Source organism: Nicotiana tabacum, chromosome 13 (assembly GCF_000715075.1).
Source record: "Nicotiana tabacum cultivar K326 chromosome 13, ASM71507v2, whole genome shotgun sequence".
Classification (NCBI taxonomy): Eukaryota; Viridiplantae; Streptophyta; class Magnoliopsida; order Solanales; family Solanaceae; genus Nicotiana; species Nicotiana tabacum.
The window spans coordinates 78,858,351-78,879,033 of NC_134092.1; the positions used below are offsets into that span (position 1 = coordinate 78,858,351).

The window sequence follows — 20,683 nt, forward strand, 5'->3', positions numbered from 1 at the left end:
TCTCACTTGTAGCTAGTGTTGGGCATATATCGGGTATAACCGATATCCCGAACCGATAAAAAAATATTAGGTTATCGATATCGGGTTATTGGGTAAATAGTTCGATAACGATTTAATGTTATTTGACTATTGGGTTATCGGTTCGGGTCTCGGTTTGCCCAATGTATCGAAAATATGACACCGTAAAAATAATAGCCAAAAAAATATATAAAATTTGTATATATTTTGTATATATACACATTAAGAATGTTATATACAAAAATTATATAAAATTTATACACTTTTTCGGCTACCGGATGTAAATAGTTTCTAGCGCGGGATAAAAGTGATAATACCCCAATTTTATTAACGGTGTAACCGATAGCCCAATAAGCTTTAACAAAATTATAATTTTACCCACTAAGTATATAAAGCCGCCTTATGACTTCATTCTCTCATTCTCTCAATTCTCTCGGCGATTACTCTTCATCTTCAGACCTTAATCCTTATAGTAAGTTTTAAACTTTTCTGAATTTCTCATCTTAATTTTTCAGTTAAGATTTTTAGTTTTAAACCTTTAAAGAATTAATGGTTCAGATTTTTAGTTTTTCTATTTGTTTCTTTTGTTGCGGTTATTCTTTAGTATTTACAAGATTAGGTATTATTATTTTCCTGTGAATTATGCCCTCCCGCAATGAGATAGTTAGTAAGATTAGATTGTTGAATGTCTTATTCCTTACTCCTACTAACTTATAACTTTGAATATTGAGATCATTCATTGGGATATTTTCAAATGCAAAGAAAGTTTTCTTTTCTAAAGTTGAAATTTAATCCCTCTTTTCTTAAGAGCAAAAATTCAGTTTCTTTTTCTTAACAGTATGATCACGATTTTTATAATAAAAACATGAATTTTTTGAATATTTTTTATTCTTATCGGTAAACCGATAACCGAACCAATAAGGATCGATAAACGACTGACCAATACTCGATAATCGATATCTTATCGATTCGGTTATCGGTTTAGCATATTTATAAATCGACAATAAATATGCTGAACCGATAATATTTACAACCAAACCGAACCGATCGATACCCACCCCTACTTGTAGCATCCTTGTGGAAGATCTTACATCCTTAGTAAAATTGTAGAAAGTTTATAGGCTATTATATGAGATAGATGAATAGTTTAATGTGAGCACTTACCACTTAGAATTTGACGTAAACTAAATAATTTTAAAATCACAAATATTTGAATTTTAATGCTTGAAGCTTAGTTTAAAACTTTAAATTCAAACAAAGCTAAAGGAATTATTTTCTATCGAAAAAACTGCTTGTTTCTTAGACTTGCGCAAACCGACCTCAAATTTACAAGTTGATTACAAATTTGTAACTGAACATAAATAATCCTCCAAGTTTTCAGTTCGGGTCACTTTTGGTCCAGCCACGAATGGCGTCTTTGAGTTTAAAAATGACCAAAGTGAGAATTTTAAGTCTTTATCATGCATTCAAGATTCATCTTAGCATATTTTCATCTAGGCATTTTAGATGATCAGACTTTTAGGTTTCATTCTCTCCTCGATACATATTTGAAAACTCTGTTGCACACTAGAGTTTATTTGATCTTCCTATTCTTAGGTACTTTTCACAATATCCATCTTACTACTCTTATAAATTCAGCTTGGTTATTATATCATCATCATACCAAACATGAGGCAGACTGATTATATGATGCTTTAGCTTAAATTAAGTTTACCATTTCTTTTTCTTTATTCTTGTTTCTTGCAGGCTCTTTTTGCTTCCTTTTTCCCTTCTTGGTTATGCATATAAGGCTCATCAGATTGGTATACCAAGAGCTGCAGCAACGAGTACCTCAAGCCTAAAAAGGAAAGTGACAATACAAAAGTATTATAGCACAAAATAAGTAAGCATTCATAATTGAATTTGAAGCTTTGGTTATCACATATCACTGACCACAAGGGTCTTTCTGCATCCTCTAAACTGGCATGGAGCCTAATCGACTTCACAACACGTCTGAAGTTTCAATTACTAAGCCTAAAATTGTGATTGCCTCTGAGAACTGGACTTCAATGCCAAGCTCACCCGGCTGGCCTTCTCCGGCTATTCTTCAGACAAGAGAGATGCCAATCTTCCCTGCAATGTTGTTTGGATTTCTCCGATCCGACTTGCTAATTTCCAACCGCCATGTATTTCAGTCTGTTCTTTTACGAAAAACAGGAAAAGAAAAGGAGGTATAAATATTATCTGGGCAAATTTCTGCGTCCATGAATGAACGAGTGAAAGAACAACCCGAAATGAATGGCATCATTCTCTTTTATCCTCCTCAAGAACTTCTCCTAGCCCAAACACATGATCTGCTGCAATAGATGCCTTCCTCTCCTTCCTTTCCAGTTTAGACACAAGATCTCCTCCCACTATTACTCCACTGCCTGTGAGGGACAGACCCTCCTCCTCATCATCAAGAGTCTCCCCTGAATATGCGTATCTGTAAAATTGTGAAGAGATAACAAATTAGAGACTATTTTCAGAAAAAACTACCAAATAAAGGACTAACCCAGCAGATCAAGGACTTCGTAGACGAACCAAAACTTTGCATGAGTGAGAGAATCACAAGATACAATATGAAAATGGAACAGACAGATTTCTAAGTTTCAATCCTTTTCTTTTGTGAAGTAAAAAGCAGTCGCCACCAGCAACACAAGAGGGATATATTTTACAGACCCATCAAAACTCATCGAAACTTAACCTTAAATAAGAGAAACAAGGCAGTTTAGGCTTGCCTAATCTTAGAAGAGTTGGGAAGGTACATAAAAGATGCCGACGGTTCAGATATAATTACTGGCACATGAAATTCATCATTACATGTATTGATTTAATGACACCCCGCAACAAAGAAAGTGCAACAGAAGTTCCTGTTTCCATAACCATACAAAAAGAGAGCCAACGGAAAAAAATGGATTATCTTTGTTCCCTGCTTAGGGCAGGGACATAGAGGTTTCATCTCATTAGAACTTGGACAAGATAGGCAGATTGATTTTCCTCACTTCAGTAAACTTATTCAACTGTCGGAAAGGAGGAGATTCAGAAACTGTACTCAAGCAAATATTGTAGGATTTTATTCCAATTAGTTCCAACGGCCATCTATTCGTGCATCATTTTCAATTATAAGATACCGTTTTCTGTTTCAAATAATTAAGATATAAGTTTTGCCCCTTAAAGGACAGCATTTTACTTTCAATTAGCATGTTCAAACTAATTGGAAATAAGTAAAATGCTCATTCATTTTAATATAACTTGTCAATTTAGGAGAGAAATATCAAAAGAACCACTAACATCTTTAAACTCACATTGTTATACTCGTGCAAAACAAAACAAATTCAGCAAAAACTATTTATACAGATAAATATTAACAGCAAAAAATGATTCCAAACAAGTCCTATATTTCCATCCAACTCCACATATTGAAGGCAATGAATATTTGTTACTCTGGGCACTTTGTCTTTGCATACTCAATATAGATCTCTTATATTCACTGATAATGGACAGTGCAGTATCATTTTCTTCTGTAAGCCAAAGACTCGATTAACAGCAACAGTCACATACTCACAGCTAGTCATGCTTTCCATTTATAAATGAATTCAATAGCCATCACTAACATGAAGCACATTTAGAAGTATGTCTTAATCCTCAATCCATTTGCAGTAATCTTCAGCCAGTAACAATAGAAGTAAGCTATACTAACTGCACTGACAAGAAAAGGAAGGGGACAAGGATTATTCACCTGGTTGGGTTATTCGAAGGAGCCCAGAGAATGCATATCACCGTCAAAAGCAAGTACGCTAGTATGGTCCAGAAAGCAGGGATAATCCAGGCTCTTCGCCACAATTCACTCAATGGATCACTTGCATTAAAGTACAGCTGCATAAACAAATATATTAATTTCAGAGAGTAATCAAGAAAAGAAACTTATAATATTGAGGAAAGAGAAAGGGAATACAACCATAAAGAATACCTCATAGCCAATCCAAGCAACAGAGAGCAGAACTGAAACTGCTAGAGAATTGGTAAACTTTCGGTACAGTTCAAGCTTGGCCACGCTTCTACGAATCTGAGGTACATATGGGCAAAGAAGGAAGCCTTCAGATTCAAGACAAGGATGTTTGTGTTTTCCTCGCACATTGAACAAAACCAACACTCTCCAGTCAAAAAAGAGAAACAAAAACTTAAACTGTTGAAATTATATAAAACTTCTCCTTGGGTTAAGAAGACTTAAAGAGAGTGATGAACTATGATGGAGTCAAAGATCAGTTCAATTGTTGAGATTCTCTATATCTCCAACATAAGTGCATTTGTAATCAACTATACATCAACCAGAGTTTAAAGACATCAGGTATCCACCAAACAATTCAAAAGAGAAAAGGAGTATGTTTATGATGAAAATGCAATTATCTTGTAGTTTGAGCAAAAAAGAGATTCAGAAAGCAGAGACTACGACAGTATATAACTGATCAACCATCTTGTATTTCTTATTAGTATTTTTGACCAATCTCTAACTAATAGAATACAAAGAAAGAAAGTTTTCATCACCTGAAGCTTCTCTAAAGTTTTGGATAATGAGGAAAATATCCATACAATGAAGCAGGAATCTAATAAAGCAACGGGTAACACCAAAAAGATTCTCGCTTTTCCGGAGAAGTCGTTGATATTTCCCAAATGTTCAACCAGCTCCAAGGCTTCAGAAGCTAGAAAGTATACCACACCCAGAAGAAGTACCTTTGAGGTTATACCGCCCAGTGTGGGCCGTACAACACCATAACCCATTGAAACCACTAGAAGAAGTAAACGTGAGACGGTCTTCTTTATAGCACTGAAGGTAACGGCCCACATGGTAATTCCCATTGGCCTGCTACCTGTGGCATTAAAATTTGCATATTCAAAATACCAAAGAGCCATTTCACACATTCCAAGACCTATCACGGCAGTAATGTGATAGTGCAACTGTATTATATCCTTCCAGTGTTGTACGAAACGTAAAAACCACAAGAGACCAAGAATGAGGTACGCTAGAGACATCAAACCATAAAATGTCATTAGTGGTGCCATCTTCCCAGGTAGATAGCCTTCTGGGTTTCTCCAAACACTTCTACCACTAATTAATGTCCCCTGGAGTTCTGGATTGCAGAACATAAAATAGAGATAATACATTCCAGTCTTGTTGATCTCGACAGTCTGGAGTACCATATTAGCCTCTTCATTGTTTCCTTCAAAGGACGTCTGAATCCGCTTTGGCCACCCAGGGTTCTCAGAATCTTGATGGATTATAACCTCTCCTACCTTGCAGGATCCATCCTTGGCAAGAGCAGGGGTGCAACATATTGCCTCAGAATTAAGATAGGATCCTCCAATCATATTCCTGTCTTTGACCTCGACTATTATGGCTTCAACAATTCCAGTACTCTGCTGCATCTCATTTTGCTTATTTGCAGCCTCCTTTGTTCTTCTAAAGGTGATTGTCTCAAACCTGAAATCATTATGCAAGAAAGCAATGAGTCACTAAAATTATTCATCACATATTTTGGACATTCTATTTCTAAAACACAACAGCCATCATAAAGACAATAGCGAATTCAGTTCAATCTATTAAAGATAGAGAAAGAACTAGGTCATGCGAGGACAAATATCAAAACATTTTATTTCTGGAAAACATCTTGAAACTTTCGGCTAATTAAAAATATCCAAACTTCTACTCCATATGACTTATTTCACCTCAGAGTTGTTGTCAATCTCTAACCATAAAAAGTCTCATCAAAACACTATCCTAATGCTGATCCTACAATTTGTAGAATTATTTTATGCCATCAACTTTTATATGCAACCAACAACAACGATATACACATTGTAATCCCACAAGTGGGGTCTGGGGAGGGTAGTGGGTATGCAGACCTTACCCCACCTTGTGTAAGGTAGAGAGGTTGTTTTTTATAGACCCTCGGCTCAAAGAAAAAACAAAGCAAGTTTGAAAAAAAAACTTAGCAAAGAAGCCATGTTGAAAATACTAGAGAAAAGAAACAGTAACGACAACAAAATAATAAGATACCGACGCAAAGTAAACAACATGTAATATAAAGAAATGCAGAATAGGATAATACGAGAATAATAATAATAATAATAATAATAATAATAATAATAATAATAATAATAATAATAATAATAATAATAATATTGATATGTAGAAGGAGGAGTAGATAACGTGCTCCAAACTGTCACCATCTCTCACTCACACTCTCAAGAACGTGAGACATCGCTCCTCGACTACCTACTAACCTTCTACCCTAATACTTGACCTCCATACCCTCCTATCTAGGGTCATGTCCTCGGTAAGTTGAAGATGTGTCATGTCATGTCTAATCACCTTATCCCAATACTTATGATTAATAGATGAAGAGAATGTTAGTAATGAAGTTACAATTGTAGGGGAAGTGGCGAGGATGAGGAAGAATGGGGGGCGTAACCGTGTAATTAATAGAAGTTAATAAGTGAGTTCTTTTTTTTTTTAAATATAGCACATAAATAGATATAGACTGAAGTTTGCAAAGACCCATCGCAGCTTCCTCAATTGCTGAATAAAACACTATTGTCCTGTATGGAAAATCTCCCACTTTACTGTAATCTAACATAAATGGTTGAGAAAACCTGCAGCAATGTGTAGTTACTTCTTCTGAAAAATGATCCATAAATTGATTTCCAGGTCAAATATTTTTTTAAGAAAATAATTTCCATGAAGAACATTTATCCCTACCAATTGCTTAACTAACATAACTTTCGTGTTCCACACTTTGTATTCTTAATCCCTTTGAGTGTCAAATGTGCTATGCAAATAATATGTACATATCACCCATATTTTCAATAACTTTTGCTGGCACACTAAAAAGTCTGGTTGGACATACTTTTCCAGAATAAATTTATCTACCTAACTCATTCACTTTGTAAAATTGCATTCACAAACCATCTCCTTATTTTCAATAACTGTTGCAATCCTCCTTTCAAATCTAGTAGAATCTCAAGTTTCTTCCTTGTAATTTTTCTAGCCAGCTTTGATTCAGGATCACACCTACATCTACAACTTGCAAACAAAAATAAATTCTCAAAATTGACAAAAATAGCCAAATGTATAAACTGGAAAAACACAAAAATTGGGTACCTGATGAAAGACTTGCCATTAAGGGGTTTATTATTGGTGTCATCAGAAAGGGGAAGGGGAAGGGGAGAATCTTGCACCTTAGAAGCATAAAGACCTTCACTACCACCATGGAAGAAGAATGAATTAAAACGAGGAATAAAAGCTTCATTCTTGTACTCATGGATCGACCCTTTTACTCCCATTACCCAACTGCCCACAATTAACACTAGTCCTCCAATTATCAGATCACATTTATCCTTTCTATATCTCATCTTCTTCTGGTTCAGTAGATGTGTAATCGTCGTACGTTGAATGTACAAAAAAAAAAAGGGGGTTCTTTGAGAGTTAGCGTGAAAAAGGAGGATGAATGAAGAAGAAAGTGAGAGTTAACCCCGATTAGGAGGGTGTTTGGATCGGCTTAAACTTAAAAGCAATTTTGGGCTTATTTGAGTGTTCGCTTTTGAGCCAAATACTTTTAACCTAAAATAACCTAAATAAACCAAAAGCAATAAGTTGGTGTTATTTGAGCTTTTAATTAAGTTGGCTTAAAAGCACTTTTATAGTCTTAAAAGTATTAGGCTTGAGTCTATCCAAACACTCATTTTAACTCCAAAAATATTTTTAAGTTGGTTTGACCAGCTTTTAAGCCAATTCATACCCCTCTATATTTGACCAAATAATTTACCCTACTATTCCTTTCACTTTTTCTAAACCCCAAAACTACCATTCCCTAACTAATTAAAGTGTCAGTTCTCATCACCAATTTTAATTTTATCGTTGATGCTATGTACACCAAAATTAGTCAACTTTTTTGAAGTTCTAAAAGGGGAAGTCAACGGTAGCTTTTTAAATAAATATTTAATATATTCCAATATTTTGTAAATATTATTCTTTAGCTTCTTTTTTGGTTTCATAACAGTTTTTTTTTTGTCGTTGAATCCATCCTTTGTTTAATTGCTGAAACTATATTCTAAATCAAATATTTCAATGAGTTTACATGTTACCTAAGAATCTGAAGATATGAACGAAAAAATCGCTTTTTTGGTCAAATAATTAATTATTGTATATTATTTAAAGAAATAATTTATATTTAGATAATTAATTAAAATTGAAAGTGATTTAATTATAAATTATTTGTATATGTGTTAATTTAGAATAAAATATTATAATAACATCTCTATAGTGTTAACAACTTTAAGGATATTTAGTCATTTTAACAGGAAAAAATGCTTACTAGCATTTGTTTACCAAATACTCCAACAACTTTTTTTCAGTTTCAGCACTTTTATCTAGCAACATAAGTTTTTATTTATAAAACAAGCTGTAGCACTTAAAAAATACTTTTAAGCACTTGTGCTTAAAAGTCACTTTTTTAAGTCAATCCAAACGGGCTCTAGATATCCAGTGATGAAAAAAAAAGAAAAAAAAGACTAGATATCCATCTAGTTGTTATTTTCTCACAGCAGAAAGGAGGTTATCAAGTCTAAGGGGTCATTTAGTTGGTGAGATAAGGGATAATAATCCGAAATTAGGTGGAAGACTATTTTATTTCGCGTTTGATTGAATTTTTTAATTCGTGGTTAGTTGATCCCACTATTGTGGTATTATTCTATCCCATATTGAGGGTGTGGATAATAATCCCGTAATTAGTTAATCCTCGGATAAACACTAAAATGATAAAGATGCCATTCTCCAAGGCTCTTCCATATAGTCTTTTAAAAATGTCAAGGTTAACATTTAAAAAATAAAAGTTTATCCCAACTTATCTAGTATATACAAACCTATGTTTATAGTTTATCCAGTGTATCCCATTTTTAGTCAAATAAATCAAATATTTTCCAATAAAAATATATTCACTAAATAGTCGTATTATTATTATTATTATTATTATTATTATTATTATTATTATTATTATTATTATGATTATGATTATTATTATTATTATATTAATGGTATCAGAGCCTAGGAACTTTCATGGTATATATGAGATAGATCTGAAGTATTCGGCATAGATATGTTATTTTTTGTTATGAATTTAGGAGGAACTAGTATGAAAAATACTAGATTTGAAGAGGTAGATATACCTCAAAATCTTGATTTGTTAAACAAATGGACAATTCCTAAAGTCCCTATCAAAACAATTTATGATTATGGATGGTTTGATAAACTTTCTTCAAAACAACTAGTTAAAACTACTGAGCAATCTTTAGCTTTAAACTCGTCTGAACAGATTATTCGTTTGTTAAACAAACAAGATGTAGATTTATATAAAAATCAGTATACTTATCTGCATGTTGGTATGGTTGGGCAGTAATAATTTGCATCATTCCCAAATGAATTTCACATATTGAGATTATATCCAAGCCTTTGATAAAGTGCTTTATTATAATAATGAGAGACATAAACATACCTGGTTCATAAAGGTATGTGCAAAGATATTTGCAGGTCTCATTCCTAATTGGTTCTTAAATTGGTGGTCATAACACGGCCCAACAGTCAAGATATTACCTGACCCATTTCTTATGTTATACAAAGAATGGACTAAAGTTTTGCCAGATTTGAACGAGTTATATCACGCATATCATATCTGCTATTTGAAAAAAATTGACCAAATATATTTCTTTATAGAGTTCTCTATTCCATGGATTCATAAATGGACTCCCGAGTTGGGGTTCACAGAAGAACATATTCTTTGCTTATATAGGATATTTTACCATAATTTCTGGGATAAATTAATGAAAAAGGATCCCAAGACAAAAATGTTATACGGTCAAGAATTCTTAAATTCTATTGGAGCAAAAATCCAAGAATACTCAACAGCTCCCCAGAAAGGAATAATTGATGATAGCTCAGTCAAGCATATTGCTAGAAGAATCTCTTTTGAAGAAGGAGATAAAGATGAGATGATTAATAAATATTTAGAAGAAGTAAAAAGAAACTTGCTTCAATCTACTAATCAGTATGAATGTCACGACCCGAAATTCCCACCTTCGGATCGTGATGGCGCCTAACATTTTACTTGCTAGGCAAGCCAACGTTAGAATAATATTATCCATTTTTAAAATAATTTTAAATTTATTAATAACAAAGAAACAAATGCGGAAGCAAAGTTTGAAATATAGTGAAATAATCCATCAAACAACGATGTCTAAATATCATCCCTGAATTGGTGTCACAAGTGCACGAACTTCTAGAATAAATATAAATAAAGGTCTGAATAATATAAAGTTGTCTGAAAATAAACACACAGCTAAAGTACAATAGACGGGGACTTCAAAACTGCGGACGCCATGCAGTTATACCTCAAGTCTCCTCTGATAGCTAAAATTCGAGCAAATCTATGGTACGCCGCTGGGACCAACTCCAAAATCTGCACAAGAAGTGCAGAGTGTAGTATCAGTACAACCGACCTCATGTACTGGTAAATGTTGAGCCTAACCTCGACGAAGTAGTGATGAGGCTAAGGCGGTTCACTTACATTAACCTGTACGCAATATTGATAATAACAACAAATAATATAAATAAAACAGGTAACTCATTTATAATAATTGAAACCAACCCAGCAGTCATAATCTATTATTATTTCAACCAATTCTATTGCAGCGTGCAACCCGCTCTCATAATATATTCATATTCAATTCTATTGCGGCGTGCAACCCCATCCTCCAATATTGACTTTTAATAAGTCTGTTGCGGCGTGCAACTCGATACTCCAATATTGACTTTTAATAAGTCTGTTGTGGCATGCAACCCGATCCTCCAATATTGACTTTTAATAAGTCTGTTGCGGCGTGCAACCCGATCCTCCAATATTGACTTTTAATAAGTCTGTTGCGGCGTGCAACCAGATCTTCCAATATTGACTTTTAATAAGCCTGTTGCGGCGTGCAACCCGATCCTCCAATATATTTATTATAATTAATCATGTTGCGACGTGCAACCCACTCCTCCAACATTTTTATTTACCAATTCTTATAGATGAAATTTTCCCAATAAAGGTAACAATTAATATAAAATTACGAGACAACAAGCATACAATAATTATGATTTAATTATGAAGCAAACAATGACAAATAGCAAATTATTATGAAAATCAGGGAGCAATTAGGCAGTTTAATATTTATTATGCTAAATATCAAAAATCAATTAAGGCACATAATTCAAATAGCATGTAACAATTAATGCAGGAATTTAAGAATTTATATTTGCAAAAAATAAGAGAGAAACAATTATTATAATAATTAATTTATGATTAAAAATAATTTATGATTTTTCAAGTAAACAGGCAAACAATTAATTTGACGACGTATAAACACTCGTCACCTCGCCTATACGTCGTTTACATGCAATTCACATAACAAATAATTTAAGGGTTTTGTTCCCTCAAGTCAAGGTTAACCCCGACACTTACTTCGCTTTGCAAATTCCAATCAATTATTCAACCACAGATTTTCCTTTTAAATTTGCCTCTGAAAGTTTCAAATCTATTCATAAATAATTCAATATATTCAATACTAATCATAGGAATTAATTCCATATGAATTTATAAATTTTCCGGATAAAAATCCAAAATTTATTAAAATATTCGGCAGTGGGACCCACGTCTCAAATCCCGGAAAAACTTACGAAATCCGAACACCTGTTTCGATATGAGTTCAACCATACCAAATTTGTCCAATTCCGATATCAAATGGACCTTCAAATCTAAATTTTTCGTTTTTGGAAAGTTTTACAAAAATTCTAATTTCTTCCATCTAAATCCGAAATAAATGATGGATATAGACATGAATTTGTGAAATATAATCACTTTATGATAAAGAACACTTACCCAGTTCAAAGTCGTGAAAATTCTCCTTGAAATCGCCTAAATTCGAGACTCAAAACTCAAAAATGAGTAAAAATGGCTAAGACCCGATTTTATGTATTCTGCCCAGCATTTTCGTATCTGCGGTGCCTGGGCTCGCACATGCGAGCTCGCATCTGCGGACAAAATATCGAACATGCGACGTCCACTTCTACGCAAAAGGGCCGCACATGCGAAGGCCGTATCTGCGATGGAAGTCTCGCTTCTGCGAGCTCGCACCTGCGGTCAAAATTCCGCAGGTGCGATTATACCACAACCCAAATTTCAGATTTTTGCTTAAGTCCAATTCTTGTTCCGATTTCAATCCGTTTCACTTTCGGGGTACTCGGGATCCCGCTCGAATATACCAACAAGTCCCGTAATATAATACGGACTGACTCGGGGTCTAAAATCACGTCAAACAACACTGAAATTACAATTCGCACCCCGATTCGAACTTTGAGTTTTAAACTTTCAATTTGCAAATCTCGTGCCAAAACATATTAAATGAATCCGGAATGACTTTAAATTTGGCACACAAGTCATAAATGACATAACTGAGCTGTTCAAATTTCCAGAATCGAATTCCGGCTCTGATATCAAAAAGTCAACCTCGTGGTCAAACTTAGAATATTTAGCCTTTAAATTGCTAGTTCCGTTAAATGGTCATAAATTGAGCTAGGGACCTCCAAATTAAATTTCGGGTATACTCCCAAGTCCCAAATCACGATACGGAGCTACCGGAATTTTCAAAATACTGATCCGGATCCGTTTGCTCAAAATGTTGACCAAAGTCAACTTAGTTGAGTTTTAAAGCTCTATTTCCCATTTTAATCCATTTTCACATGAAAACTTTCTGTAAAATTTTACGGACTGTGCACGCAAGTCGAGGAATGATAAATGGCATTTTTCGAGGTCTTAGAACACAGAATTACTTATTAAATTTAAAGATGACATTTTGGGTCATCACATTCTCCACCTCTAAAACAAATATTCGTCCTCGAACGGAGTTAGAAAAAGTACCTGAGTTGGAGAAAAGGTGTGGATATTTACTCCGCATGTCCGACTCGGACTCCCAGGTAGATGCCTCTATCAGCTGACCTCTCTATTGCACCCGAACTGAAGGATAACTCTTTGATCTCAACTGTCGGACCTGCCGGGCTAGAATAGCCACCGGCTCCTCCTCGTAAGTCAAATCTTTGTCCAATTGGACTGAGCTGAAATCTAACACATGGGACGGATCACCATGATATTTTCGAAGCATAGACACATGGAACACCGGATGAACCGCTGATAAACTAGGTGGTAATGCAAGCATGTAGGCTACTTCACCCACCCTTTCAAGAATTTCAAAGGGTCCGATATACCTAGGGCTCAACTTGCCATTCTTTCCGAACCTCATTACACCTTTCATAGGTGAAACCCGGAGCAATATTCATTCTCCAACCATGAATGCAATATCACAAACTTTACGGTCGGCATAACTCTTTTGCCTAGACTGAGCTGTGCGAAGTCGTTCCTGAATAATCTTGGCCTTATCCAAGGCATCCTGTACGAAATCGGTACCCAATAACCGAGCCTCTCCCGGTTCAAACCAACCAAATGGTAATCGGCATCGCCTTCCGTATAATGCCTCATATGGAGCCATCTGAATACTCGACTGATAGATATTATTATAAGCAAACTCTGCAAGTGGCAAGAATTGATCCCAAGAACCTCCAAAGTCTATAACACAAGCGCAAAGCATATCTTCCAATATCTGAATAGTGCGCTCTGACTGTCCATCTGTCTGTGGATGAAATGTTATACTCAACTCCACCTGCGTGCCTAACTCAAGTCGTACAACCCTCCAGAAATGTGAGGTAAATTGCGTACCTCGATCTGAAATAATAGACACGGGCACACCGTGAAGTCGGACAATCTCACGAATATAAATTTCAGCTAACCTTTCTGAAGAATAGGTAACTGCCACTGGAATGAAATGGGCTGACTTGGTCAACCTGTCCACAATGACCCAAACTGCGTCAATTTTTCTCTGAGTCTGTGGAAGCCCAACAACAAAATCCATAGTGATACGCTCCCACTTCCACTCAGGAATTTCTAACTTCTGAAGCAAACCACCAGGTCTCTGATGCTCGTACTTAACTTGCTGACAATTCAGACACCGAGCTACATGTGCAACTATATCCTTTTTCATTCTCCTCCACCAATAATGTTGCCGCAAATCTTGATACATTTTAGCGGTACCTGGATGAATAGAATACCTGGAACTGTGTGCTTCTTCAAGAATTAATTCACGAAGCCCATCCACATTAGGCACACAAATACGGCCCTGCATTCGCAAAACTCCATCTTCCCCCACAACAACCTGTTTAGCATCACCGTGTCCTTAAGGACAAGTAAATGAGGATCATCATACTACCTCTCTCTGATGCACTCATATAAAGAAGACCGAGCGACTGTGCAAGCTAGAACCCGACTGGGTTCTGAAATATCTAACCTCACGAACTGATTAGCCAAAGTCTGAACATCTGCAGCTAATGGCCTCTCACCAACCGGAATATACGCAAGACTGCCCATACTCACAGCCTTTCTACTCAAAGCATCGGCCACCACATTGGCCTTTCCGGGGTGATACAAAATGGTGATATCATAGTCTTTCAACAACTCCAACCATCTTCTCTGCCTCAAATTAAGATCTTTTTGTTTGAACAGATACTGAAGGCTACGATGATCAGTAAATACCTCACACGAGACACCGTAGAGGTAATGCCTCCAAACCTTCAGCGCATGAACAATGGCTGCCAATTCTAAGTCATGAACCGAATAATTCTTCTCGTGAACTTTCAACTGCCGCGACGCATATGCAATTACCTTGCCATTTTGTATTAATACTGCACCAAGCCTAATGTGAGATGCGTCACAATATACCGTATACGATCCTGAACCTGTGGGTAATACCAATACTAGCGTCGTAGTCAAAGCGGTCTTGAGCTTCTGAAAGCTCAACTCACACTCGTCTTACCATCTGAATGGAACACCCTTCTAGGTTAGTCTGGTCAATGTGATTGCTATAGATGAAAATCCTTCCACGAACCGACGATAATAACCTGCCAAACCTAAGAAACTCCAGATCTCTGTAACCGAAGTAGGTCTAGGCCAATTCTAAACAGCCTCAATCTTCATAGGATCCACCTTTATGCCTTCTGTCGATACAACATGTCCCAAAAAGGCAACTGAGTCTAACCAAAACTCATATTTTGAAAATTTGGCATATAACTGATTATTCTTCAAGGTGTGAAACACACTTCGAAGATGCTGCTCATGCTCCTCTCGACTGCTGGAGTAAATCAAGATATCATCAATGAATACAACCACAAAAGAATCCAAATAAGGCTTGAACACCCGATTCATCAAATCCATAAATACTGCTGGAGCATTTGTCAACCCAAATGACATCACTAGGAACTCGTAATGCCTATACCGAGTCCGAAAAGCTGTCTTAGGGACATCAGATGCCCTAATCGTTAACTGATGGTAACCAGATCTCAAATCAATTTTCGAAAATACCTTGGCACCCTGAAGCTGATCAAATAAGTCATCAATTCTTGGCAGCAGATATTTGTTTTTGATAGTGGCCTTGTTCAACTGCCGATAATCTATACACATCCGCATAGAGCATCTTTCTTCTTTACAAATAATACTGTTGCACCCCAGGGCGAGACAGTGGGTCTAATGAATCCCTGATCAAGCAAGTCTTGTATCTGCTCTTTCAATTCTTTCAACTCTGGCGGGGCCATACGGTATGGTGGAATAGAAATGGGCTGAGTGCCCGGAGCCAAATCAATACAGAAGTCAATATCTCTGTCGGGTGGCATCCCCGGCAAATCTGCAGGAAATACTTCTGGAAATTCACGAACAACTGGTACTGAGTCCATAGAAGGGACATCCGCACTGGGATCGCGAATATAAGCCAAATAGGCTAGACACCATTTCTCTATCATACGCCGAGCTTTCATATAAGAAATAACCCTGCTGGCAGAATGGCCAGAAGTTCCTTTCCACTCTAACCGAGGTAACCCCGACATGGCTAGGGTCACTGTCTTGGCATGACAATCCAATATAGCATGATAAGGTAATAGACAATCCATACCCAAGATGACATCAAAATCTACCATATCAAGAAGTAGAAGATCCACAGTGGTCTCAAGATTACCAATAGTAACCATACACGAACGATAGACATGATCTACTACAACAGAGTCTCCCACCGGTATAGATACACACACAGAAGCACTCAGAGAATCACAAGGCACAACCAAATATGAAGCAAAATATGAGGACACATAGGAATAAGTAGATCCTGGATCAAATAGAACTGAAGCATCTCTATGGCAAACTGGAATAATACCTGTGATCACAGCATCAGATGACCCGGCCTCAGGCCTAGCTGGAAAAGCATAAAATAGGGGCTGGGCCCCACCACTCTGAACTGCATCTCTGGGACGACCTATAACTGGCTAGCCTCCACCTCTAACGGTCTGACCTCTACCTCTAATGGCCTAACCTCCACCTCTAATGGCCTAACCTCCACCTCTAACTGCTTGACCCCTACCTCTAGCTGGTTGAGCAGGCGGTAAAGCAACCGGTGCCGGTATGATGGCACGAGAATCTTGCCGAGATCTGTTACTCGCCAATCTAGGGCAATACCTCCTGATGTGACCAATGTTTCCACACTCATAACACCCATCCTGATGCCATGGCTGCTGAAGCTGAAGCTGACCCAGATGGGCCGGATAACCACTGTAGTAACTCTGGAGTGGTGGTGCATTGATAGGAGCTGAATGTGCACTGAATACTGGCTGCCCAAAGTAAGGCATAATAGGACCGTGACTCCCTGAAGCACCGGGAGATACATGAAGTGCTGAATGAAATGGTCTGGGAGGATGACCCCTACCAAAATTACCCCGGCCTCCATACGAGGCAACACTATAACCACCGAACTGACGAGGCCTCTTATCGGACCTCTGCCCTCTTTCCTGTGTAAGAACCATCTCGGTCCTCCTTGCGACATTAGCAGCCGCCTGAAAAGAAATCTCACTTCCAGTCTCCTTGGCCATATGAAGTCTGATAGGGTGAGTGAGTCCCTCAATGAACCTCTTCACTCTCTCTCCCTCCGTAGGCAGTAAAAGGAGAGCATGGCGGGCCAAATCCACAAAGCGGGACTCATACTGAGTAACAGTCATACTGCCCTGCTGTAGGCGCTCAGATTGCTTGCGGAATTCCTCTCTCAGTATGATAGGGAGGAACTTCTCCAGAAATAGATGAGAGAACTACTCCCAGGTAAGTGTAGGTGATCTGACTGGTCGGGTCAATGTATAATCTCTTCACCACCTCTTGGCGGAACCCGTCATCTGGAATACAGCAAAATCAACTCCATTGGTCTCAACTATACCCATGTTTCGCAGTACCTCGTGGCAGCGTTCAAGATAATCTTGTGGGTCCTCAGAAGGTGTACCACTGAAGTGAACTGGAAAGAGCTTAGTAAACTTATCCAGTCTTAATAAGGCCTCAAAAGACATGGCGGGCCTATCACCGGTCTGTGTCACAATAACTGGCCGAACTACCCCAACTGGCGGGGCTGCTGGAGCCTGATTCTAGGGAGCCATCTGCTCCGGGGCGGGAGTAGTAGGAGTTTGTGCTCCTGCCCTAGCCTGTGAGATGGCTGGTGCCACTGGAAATATACCATCCTGGGCCACACCCTCCATAAGACTCACCAATCGGACTAGAGTATCCTGAAGCACTGGAGTGGCTATGAATCCTTCCGGGACCTGAACTGGTCCAACTGGTTCATTCTGAACTGGGACCTCTTCCTGAAGGTCTATCTGAGATTCTTCAATAGGTGCAGCTGCTCGAGCTCTGGACTGAGCTCTACCTCTGCCTCGGCCTCTAGCATGACCTCGGCCTCGACCTCTACCCCTGGCCATAGTTGCCACCGAGGGTTCTGGCCCCTATCCATAGATAGAGGTATTACGTGTTCTCACCATCTGCGAGAGAATAAGAGTAGAATGGTTCAATCATCGATGATAGAATAAAATCGCATGACAGAATAAGAAAGAAGTGATATTGTTCCTAAACTTCATAGCCTCTAAGAGATAAGTACAGACGTCTCTGTACCGATCCTTCAGACTCTACTAAGCTTGCTCGTGACTCGTGAGACCTATGTAACCTAGTGCTCTGATACTAATTGTCACGACCCGAAATTCCCACCTTCAGACCGTGATGGCGCCTAATATTTCACTTGCTAGGCAAGCCAATGTTAGAATAATATTATCCATTTTTAAAATAATTTTAAATTTATTAATAACAAGGAAACAAATGCAGAAGTAAAGTTTGAAATATAGTGAAATAATCCATCAAACAACGATGTCTAAATACCATCCTAGAATTGGTGTCACAAGTGCACGAGCTTCTAGAATAAATACAAATAAAGGTCTGAATAATATAAAGTTATCTGGAAATAAACACACAGCTAAAGTACAATAGACGGGGACTTCAAAACTGCGGACGCCATGCAATTATACCTCAAGTCTCCTCTAATAGCTGAAATCTGAGCAAGTCTATGGTACGCTGCTGGGACCAACTCCAAAATCTGCACAAGAAGTGCAGAGTGTAGTATCAGTACAACCGACCCCATGTACTGGTAAGTGCTGAGCCTAACCTTGACGAAGTAGTGACGAGGCTAAGGCGGTTCACTTACATTAACATGTACACAATATTGATAATAACAACAAATAATATAAATAAAATAGGCAACTCATTTATAATAATTAAAACCAACCCAACAGTCATAATCCATTATTATTTCAACCAATTCTGTTGCAGCGTGCAATCCGCTCTCATAATATATTCACATTCAATTCTATAGCGGCGTGCAACCCGATCCTCCAATATTGACTTTTAATAAGTCTGTTGCGGCGTGCAACCCGATACTCCAATATTGACTTTTAATAAGTCTATTGCGGCGTGCAACCCGATCCTCCAATATTGACTTTTAATAAGTCTGTTGTGGCGTGCAACCCAATCCTCCAATATTGACTTTTAATAAGTCTATTACGGCGTGTAACCCGATCCTCCAATATTGACTTTTAATAAGCGTGTTGCGGTGTGCAACCCGATCTTCCAATATATTCATTATAAAAAATCATGTTGCGGCGTTGTAACGACCGGTCGGTCATTTTGAGTATTACAACCTTGTTTCCCCATTTACTTCTCAAACTGGGCTTTACAGTTGTTGTGTGACTTGCCGGGGCAATTGGTTCAGGTCCAGTGAGATTTTGAAATGAATTGGAACATCTAGTTCCAAGATTTAAAGCTTAAGTTAAAATAGTGACCGGATGTCGATTCTTCAAGAATATGTGGTATCACATTAAGCTAGTGAGCTCCAAATTCAGTTTTGATTGAAGTATTATATCCGTATTGAAATTACGGAGCCATAGCAAAAAGAATCATTAAATTCGTATATCGTATGTGAGAGTTATGCCTATTTTCGTGTCGGAAATAATTTTCCATCGCCGCGAGCGCCCAGGGTAGCGTGGGGCGCTAGCCCTGGCGCTGGGAATTTTGGGATGCTGGAAAATGCGCCACAGGCAGCGCCCCACGCTACCTGTGACGCCCGAAACAGCTGAGGGTCTATAAACGGGGTTCTTGCCATTTTTACTCATTTTTGAGTTTATGGAGCTCGGTTTAGGCGAATTTTGGGCGATTTTCATGGAAAAATATTGGGGTAAGTATTCATTATCCTATATTGATTATATTTCATGATTCCATATTCATTTACATCATGAATCCATGAATTTATGGAAGAAAAATTAGATTTTTTATAAAATCTTCCAAAAATGTAAAATGAAGATTGGAAGGTCAATCCTATGTTGGAATTTGATATTTTTTGTATGGTTGGACTCGTATCGGAACGAGTGTTCAGATTTTGTAACTTTTGTCGGGTTCCGAGACGTGGGCCCCACGGGCAATTTTTGAACTAAATTTTGGATTTTTATGGAAAATTAGCATTTTCATATGGAATTGATTCCTATACCTCGTGTTGATTGTATCAAATTATTTTGACTAAGATTCGAGGCGTTCAGAGGCCGAATCAAGAGGAAAAGGTTTATTGGAATAAAGAATTTGCTTGGATTGAGGTAAGTAACTCTTCTAATCTTGGAGTTGAGGGTATGAACCCTGAATATATGTATTTTGTGAATTATTGGGAGGTGACGCACATGCTAGGTGACGGGCGTGTGGGCGTGCACTATAGAAATTGTGACATAATTATTTATGTAGAATTTTATAGTTAAATAACCTTGGTATTTTTTCCATGCGGTTTATTGTGTTAAAGAAATTGAGCTAAAAAATATATTTTAAAAAAAGTCATGTTGAGGCTATGTGCCAGTATTATTGGGACCCTCAGAGGTCATATTGCTGTGAATTATTTGTTTTAAATTAAAAATTCATACACAGTCATATTCATTTCATTGCATATCATAACTCAGTTTTATGACTCTATTTTGATGCATATAAATATTTTGGGTCGAATGCCCTGTTTTACTGAAATGCCCGAGTGACTTGAGAGGTTTATGACTGAGTGAGGCCGAGGGCCTGATTTG

General features: G+C 37.5%; 1 protein-coding gene across 2 annotated transcripts; it reads right to left on the bottom strand.

The window, feature by feature from the left end:
* Window positions 1-1,448: 1,448 nt before the first annotated feature.
* LOC107792696 (uncharacterized) lies at window positions 1,449-7,698 on the bottom strand. 2 transcript variants are annotated; one of them, XR_012698040.1, is made up of 6 exons: window positions 7,199-7,698; window positions 4,585-5,518; window positions 4,010-4,105; window positions 3,779-3,915; window positions 1,951-2,482; window positions 1,449-1,855 (listed from the first exon to the last, which is right to left on the bottom strand). XR_012698040.1 is itself a non-coding variant. In XM_075228057.1 (5 exons), exons 1-5 carry the CDS (start codon window positions 7,447-7,449, stop codon window positions 2,302-2,304), a joined length of 1,599 nt encoding a protein of 532 aa, XP_075084158.1. In that variant the 5' UTR covers window positions 7,450-7,698; the 3' UTR covers window positions 1,869-2,301. The 2 variants fall into 2 exon arrangements, 1 of the variants encoding a protein (XP_075084158.1); XM_075228057.1 differs by lacking the exon at window positions 1,449-1,855 and having other exon boundaries at window positions 1,869-2,482.
* Between the last annotated feature and the right edge of the window lie 12,985 nt (window positions 7,699-20,683).

What these genes read in the sequence shown, in the direction of transcription:
- LOC107792696 (XM_075228057.1), bottom strand. Translation starts at nt 7,449, where the DNA reads ATGAGATATAGAAAGGATAAATGTGATCTGATAATTGGAGGACTAGTG. An exon ending in TTGCTTGGATTGGCTATGAG is followed by an intron (nt 3,916 to 4,009) that starts GTATTCTTTATG and finishes TTGTTTATGCAG; the next exon opens with CTGTACTTTAATGCAAGTGA. An exon ending in CCTTCGAATAACCCAACCAG is followed by an intron (nt 2,483 to 3,778) that starts GTGAATAATCCT and finishes ACAATTTTACAG; the next exon opens with ATACGCATATTCAGGGGAGA.